At 34.9% G+C, this 6460-nt stretch overlaps 1 protein-coding gene across 2 annotated transcripts; it reads right to left on the bottom strand.

Annotated features, from left to right (window-relative positions):
• Positions 1-235: 235 nt before the first annotated feature.
• LOC143024852 (uncharacterized) lies at positions 236-5231 on the bottom strand. Of its 2 annotated transcripts, none has more exons than XM_076184147.1 (2): positions 4512-5231; positions 236-1074 (listed from the first exon to the last, which is right to left on the bottom strand). In XM_076184147.1, the coding sequence occupies exons 1-2, from the start codon at positions 5175-5177 to the stop codon at positions 994-996; spliced, it is 747 nt and encodes a 248-aa protein (XP_076040262.1). In that variant the 5' UTR covers positions 5178-5231; the 3' UTR covers positions 236-993. The 2 variants fall into 2 exon arrangements, with proteins under 2 accessions (XP_076040262.1, XP_076040263.1); XM_076184148.1 differs by having other exon boundaries at positions 236-1071.
• Positions 5232-6460: the final 1229 nt, after the last annotated feature.

Here is a 6460-nt window from a genome sequence, read left to right as displayed (position 1 = left end):
TGAATGAGAATCAGACAAGAAACAATGGTCTCAAACTGTCCGGAAATAGATTCAATTTGGAAGTAGGTAGAAACAACTTTGCCAACCGTGTAGTTAATGAATGGAATAAACTTCCTGCACAGGTAGTGCAATGTAGTTCAGTTCAAAGCTTTAAGAATCATTTAGATAAATACCTAAGTAAGATGCTGTAATTATTTTGTTTTGTTATAATTTGTCTGTCTGATTTTCATTATTATTATAGGTTTATTCAACAATATTAAATACAATTAGACATACATATATACATTTTTTTTTTATAAAATTGGTAGTTGAAAAGGGAGAGCGAGAAGCAAAGCTTATGGGGAGTTGCTCTCCCTTAAGGAAAAAATTATTTTAATTTATTTATTTTTGTTACATGGTAGTATGGTACATACACATCTACACACATATATACACGATCGTAGGACAACTCGTCCACGGACACCCCGTCCACAAAACTGCAAAGCAGGACAACCCGTCCACAGACACCACCATGGGTGGTCGACTCGTCCACGGACAAGATTTCAAAAAACTTTTAGACAATTATTTTATTACCTTTTTTTAATATTTCATGTTATTTCATTAAAATTTGCTTTAGATGATATATTCTGGTAAGTAATAGATGTGTTTATAAATGTTATGGACATGCTTATTTTAACACCCTAGAATAGCTCCAACTATGATAAAAAAGAAATAATCACACCTGTATTCTGTATATATAAATATGTAAATAAAGTTTAATTGTTCTGCAAATTATGTTTATTATTCTTAAAAAAAAAAGTCATTGGACGAGATGTCCATATTCCTGTGGACGAGCTGTCCCACCTCCCAGTCCCGCGGACGAGCCGTCCACGATATACACACATACATGCATACACATATATACACACACACAATGGCATGCGTCACGACGTCCGCTAACTCCGACCTCACGTAGAAATCGGGGGCACGAGCGAGCATCGCAACTTGTGGGGGTCAGGTGAGAGGTGAGAGGTCAGGTCGATTGTTGACGGGACGATAATTGCTTAATGCGCAGATCTGGGTCACCGTGACCTGCTGGAATAGAAAAAAAAAAAAGAGCGGCAGACTTGGGCAGTTTCTCCATGAATACAACCATGAAATGGACCTGAAGTGTTCAATATACTAATACTTATAGATTAAAGACTTTTTTAAGTATCGTTTGAATGATGATAAACATTTTGTCTTAGGTAAATCCTTTTCCAGTTTATTCCATGTGTTAACACCTATAATAGATAAGCATTGGCTTTTTTTGGTTGTTCTGTATTGAGTTTTAAAGAAGTCGTTTGTTTGCCTAGTCGCATAGCGAGTTTCGTAAGTTGAGTAAAATTTCAATATGTTTTGATTCATGTGTTTATTGTAGATTTGGTGCATAACAATAGCAGTTTTGTACTTTATTAAGTCATTGAATTTGAGTAGATTTAGTTTTTTAAATAAATTATTTGTATGTTCCAAACGACCTACATTGCAGATTATACGCAGTGCCCTTTTTTGAGAGGTAATTATGCGTTGAAGATTAGTTTGATAAGTATTACCCCAAATTTCTGAACAATAGTTTAAGTATGGTAGTAGTAGACTACAATAAATGGTACGTAGGGTATTTTCATTGAGAATATTTCTCATTTTATGCATAATTCCTAAAGTTTTGGATATCTTATTTATCACGTGATTTATATGATGTTTCCAATTAAGTTGATCGTCTAAATACACGCCTAGGAATTTACTGACGGACGCTTTTTCAATAATTTCGTTGTTTATTTTGATCGGCTTAGTACTTTCATTATTTTTGTAGAAAAGCAGGTAGTTAGTTTTTGATACGTTTAAGGATAGCTTATTGGCTGAAAACCAGTTGGATAGTTGACATAATCCTTCATTAATTGTTTTGATCAGTTTGTCGGAATTTGTATCGGAGCATAGAATGGTGGTATCGTCGGCGAACAGTATAAATTTCATAAGGTTGGATACATTTGTAATGTCATTAATGTATAGTAAGAATAGTTTGGGTCCTAGAACTGAACCTTGAGGTACTCCGCATGTAACTGGTAGAATGTGTGATCTTTCTTCCTCAATGGCCACATATTGTTTCCTGTTTTTTAGATAACTTTTTAACCAGTCATTAACTTTACCTCTTAGCCCATAGTATTCGGCCTTTCGAATTAGGATTTCATGATTTACTGTGTCAAATGCCTTTTTAAGATCAATAAATATGCCGGCTGTCTTTTTCTTTTGTTCTATATTGTTAGTTATCTCTTCAATTAATTCCATTACTGCTGTAGACGTTTAATGATTTCGTTGAAATCCATATTGACTATGGTAAATGACGTCATTTTTTTTTAGAAATGAGTCAAGGCGAATTGTGAATAACTTTTCAAGAATTTTGGAAAACTGTGGTAATAGTGAAATTGGTCTATAGTTATTATAACTTGATTTGTCGGCTGATTTGAATATCGGTATTACTTTTGCTATTTTCATTGCATCTGGAAATATCCCTTGTTCAAATGATTTATTGCATATTGTCAGAAAATGATCTTTGATGATAGGCATAATTTGTTTTATGAGGTTCATATTGATTCCTGTGCAATCGAGTGATTTCTTGTTCTGCATTGATTTTACTGTGTTCATAAGTTCGTTTTCCGTGACGGGTTTTAAAAACATAGTGTTATTTATTCGGTGTTTCAAAAATGTCTCGTAAGTTTGATGTGTTGTCTTTATTTGTTTCGCGAGGTTAAGTCCTACATGGGAGAAAAATTCATTAAATTCGTTTGCCACTTCTTTTTTAGTTTTTCCTTTTTTAATAATGTCTATGAATTCATTGGTGTTATTAATTTTGTGCCTAGTTAAGTTGTTTATTACTTCCCATGTCTTTTTTATATTACCTTTATAACCTTCAAGCAGTGTGTCATAGTATTTTTTTTCACAGTTGCGTAAAATTGTTGTAAGTTTGTTTTTGTACACTTTGTATTTGTTTTCGTCTGTCAAGGACTTGATTTGAATTGATTTCTTGTAAAGTTGGTTTTTCTTTCGACACGCGTTCTTAAGACCGTTTGTAAACCATGGTTTTGAGTTTACGTTACGTGGTTTTATTTCTACTTCTCTCTCTGGGCAGCATTTGTTTACATTACTCATGATAATGCTTACAAATTCGTTATATGATAGATTGGCATTTTCTGACTCGTAAACCTGATCCCAATTTTCTTCTTTTAAGCATTGATTTAATTTTGCAATATCTTTTTCGTCAATTTTACGTTTAAGTACAATTCTGGGTTTTGTTATGCAGTGCATTTCTTTTGGACTGATAGTGAATACCGGTAGATGGTCACTTATATCACTTATTAAGATACCACTATGAATCTCGGAGTTTACAATGTTGGTGAAAATGTTATCTATCAATGTTTCACTTGTATTTGTTATTCGGGTTGGTTTATTTATCAAAGGATATATACCTAAAGAGAAAATCATATCTGTAAAGTGTCTTGTTTGTTCATGAGTCTCATACTTAAGTAAATCTATGTTGAAGTCACCACAGAGATATAGATTTTTATTTCTAAATGGAGTTATGATTTCTTCAAGCATATTTGTGAACTCATTGATGTTTGTGCCTGGCTTTCTGTAAATACTTGTTATGACGGTATTCTTTTTAGTTTTACTGAAAATCTCAACAGCTACGCAATCAAATAGGTTTTCATACGAATTAGTGGATTGATTTATTAGTTTGCATGAAATTGATTTTTTTATGAAGATAGAGACTCCGCCGCCTTTTTGGATCTGTCTATTAGCACTGTAAGGAGTATAGTCTTGTAAGAAGTTTACTAGACATCCTGGGTCAATCCATGTTTCGCTTATCACTATAACGTCAAAGCTTTTATTGAGTAACTTGAGATAACAGTCAATTTTCTGATAATTGGCGTTTAGGCTCCTTGCATTGATGTGAATTAGTGTGAAACCATCAATATCACGAAATACCGTGTCAAATTGTGTATCACTATAGTAATCGCTGTCTTTTGTTAATTTTGAGTAAAAATTTAATTCGGGGTCAATTTGGGTATTATTGTGATTAAATATCGAAAATTCCTTTTCTGATATTTTGTCTATTTCTTTATACTTCTTAATGGCGGTATATACATCTGGGTTTTTTGATGCGAGATTTGGCGCGGAAAACAAAATATTAATTTCTGTGTTTGAGATGGCATGATAGGGAAATGTTTTTGAGCAGTCTAGGCAGAACCAATTATTGAAAATATTGGGGTTATTTTTGGCAGTATTTACGGGTATATTTGCACACATGAGATGATATAAATGTTTGCATAATGTACATTTGAGGTGATTGGTAGGGACAAGGGTATGGCATGAAGAACAGTTTTTTGATATGTTTGTTTTAGTTTTTGTGTTAGTTGTAGTGTTCATGGTTATGTTTGTGTTAGAAGATTAAGGAATGTGAACTATTGAAATTCAACTAATTGTTCAAGATTACTTACTTGATGTACTTTTTCATCCTTGCACTTGATATACACCTTGCAGTCTCTTGTCCATGTCGAGATGATCTTCCCTTGTTTCCTCATGTCGCGTGCTGTTTTGGCAATCTCTCCAGTTCGTTTTGTCAGGTGTTCATTCACGTAGACGCCCGTCCCCTTCAATTTCTTGGCGTTTTTCAGCACGTTCACCTTCGACTTTCTTGAAACGAATCTCACGATCACATTTTGGGTACCGTCCTGTTTTCTTTTTCCCAGTGTATGGCAAGCTGATATCTCTGTGTCTCTGATCTGTATTCCCTTGTTACTTAGAGAATGGATCACTTGATTTTCTACAATGTTCTGACCACTGTTATCTGCACTATAGTCGGAGTCACCTTTCACAGCTTCCGAATACGTTTTCACAATCTTTAAACCACTAATGATTATATCTTCTCTCCTCGTGTACTGCTCTAGGTCTTCCACTCTAGCTTGGAGATTAACTACAGTCGATTTGAGATATTGTATCTCCTGCCTTTGTTGTTTAACTATCTCTTTCAACTCGCTTAGGAACTGTTGGTCTTCTTTCCTTGCTTGCATCTGGAACTGTCTGTCCTCTTCTCTTGCTTTCACAAGACTCTCCACCATATCTTCAAGTTTCTTGGAGCTGTTGCTGTTTCTGGTATGTGCCATGTTGAATTACTTTTCTCGTCGGGAGCGCTGAGCGGAGGGTGTGAACGGCACGAGAGTCAGGTGAATTAGTTATATGTCAATTTATTATCATTTACTATTTACCTGTTTGTTTGTTATTCAACTATACCAATGCATTTATTTATGTGTTTTAATTGTTATTTACATTATTATAGTTTTAATTTATTATTAATATGATTTTTTTTTTTTTTCTTTTTTTTTTTTTTTTTTTTCATCCGACCTAGATATGGATCAAAAGGTCTCCTGTCGGCATGCTTTGCCTTTGTAATCCTTTGTATTCATAGATTGGTTACAAAATAGGATGAGAGAATCACATGAGATGTACAAAAAAAAAAAAATCAGAAAATAAAGGAGGCAAAGAGGAGAGCAGATGTGAAATGGGGTAAGAGTATGACAAAATTTTGAAAGTAATAAAAAGATGTTTTGGAAAGAAATTAAGAAAGAGGAGGTGAATCGAGTAGAGAAGAAAAGGTAAAGGTGCAAATGGAGAGATGATAATGGAAGAGACTGCAGTGAGAGGAAGATGGGCAGAGTATTTCAGGGAGTTACTAAATGTGAAGGAGGGAAAGGTAGTTGCAATGGGAAGCAGTAAGAAAATGACAATGATGAGTGAGGAAAATAAGGAGAAAGAATGATGAGGTGAAAGCAGTTATTAAAATGAGAGCAGGTAAGACACCTGGGTTGGATGGGTGTCATGCAGAGTGTCTAAAAAAGGGAGGTACAGTTATGATGGACTGGCTGGTGAGGTTATTTAATGTTTGTCTAAAAGAGGATAGAGTGTTGGAGGAGTGCCTGCATAGTTCCACTTTACAAGGGAAAAGGGGACAAATGTGAGTGTAGTAGTTTCAAAGGGATCAGTTTGTAGAGTGTAGTTGGGAAGGCTCATGGGAGGGTTTTGATTGAGAGGATTAAGAGAGGAACAGAGGGAGTAAATGATGAGGACCAGTGTGGGTTTAGGACAGGTAGGGGTTGTGTGGATCAGATTTTTGTGGTAAGGCAGATAGGTGAGAAAGTTTTAGGAAAAGGTAAGGATGTTTTTTGGGCATTTATGAATTTGGAAAAGGCTTATGACAGGGTAGACAAGAAGGCACTGTGGGTGGTACTGTAGTTATATGGGATAGGAGGAAATATGTTAAGAGCAGTCAAGAATATTTAGGAGAATAGTAGAGCCTGTGTTAAAATTAGAGGTGGAGAGAGTGGTTTGAGGTAAAGGTGGGACTTTGCCAGGGATGTGTTATGCCACTTTGGGTGTTCAATTTATACAT

This window comes from Oratosquilla oratoria, chromosome 4, assembly GCF_046742065.1.
Source record: "Oratosquilla oratoria isolate Oo_2021 chromosome 4, ASM4674206v1, whole genome shotgun sequence".
NCBI classification, from domain to species: Eukaryota; Metazoa; Arthropoda; class Malacostraca; order Stomatopoda; family Squillidae; genus Oratosquilla; species Oratosquilla oratoria.
Note: the sequence above shows the minus strand (reverse complement) of the source record. Positions and strands in the feature narration are given on the sequence as shown.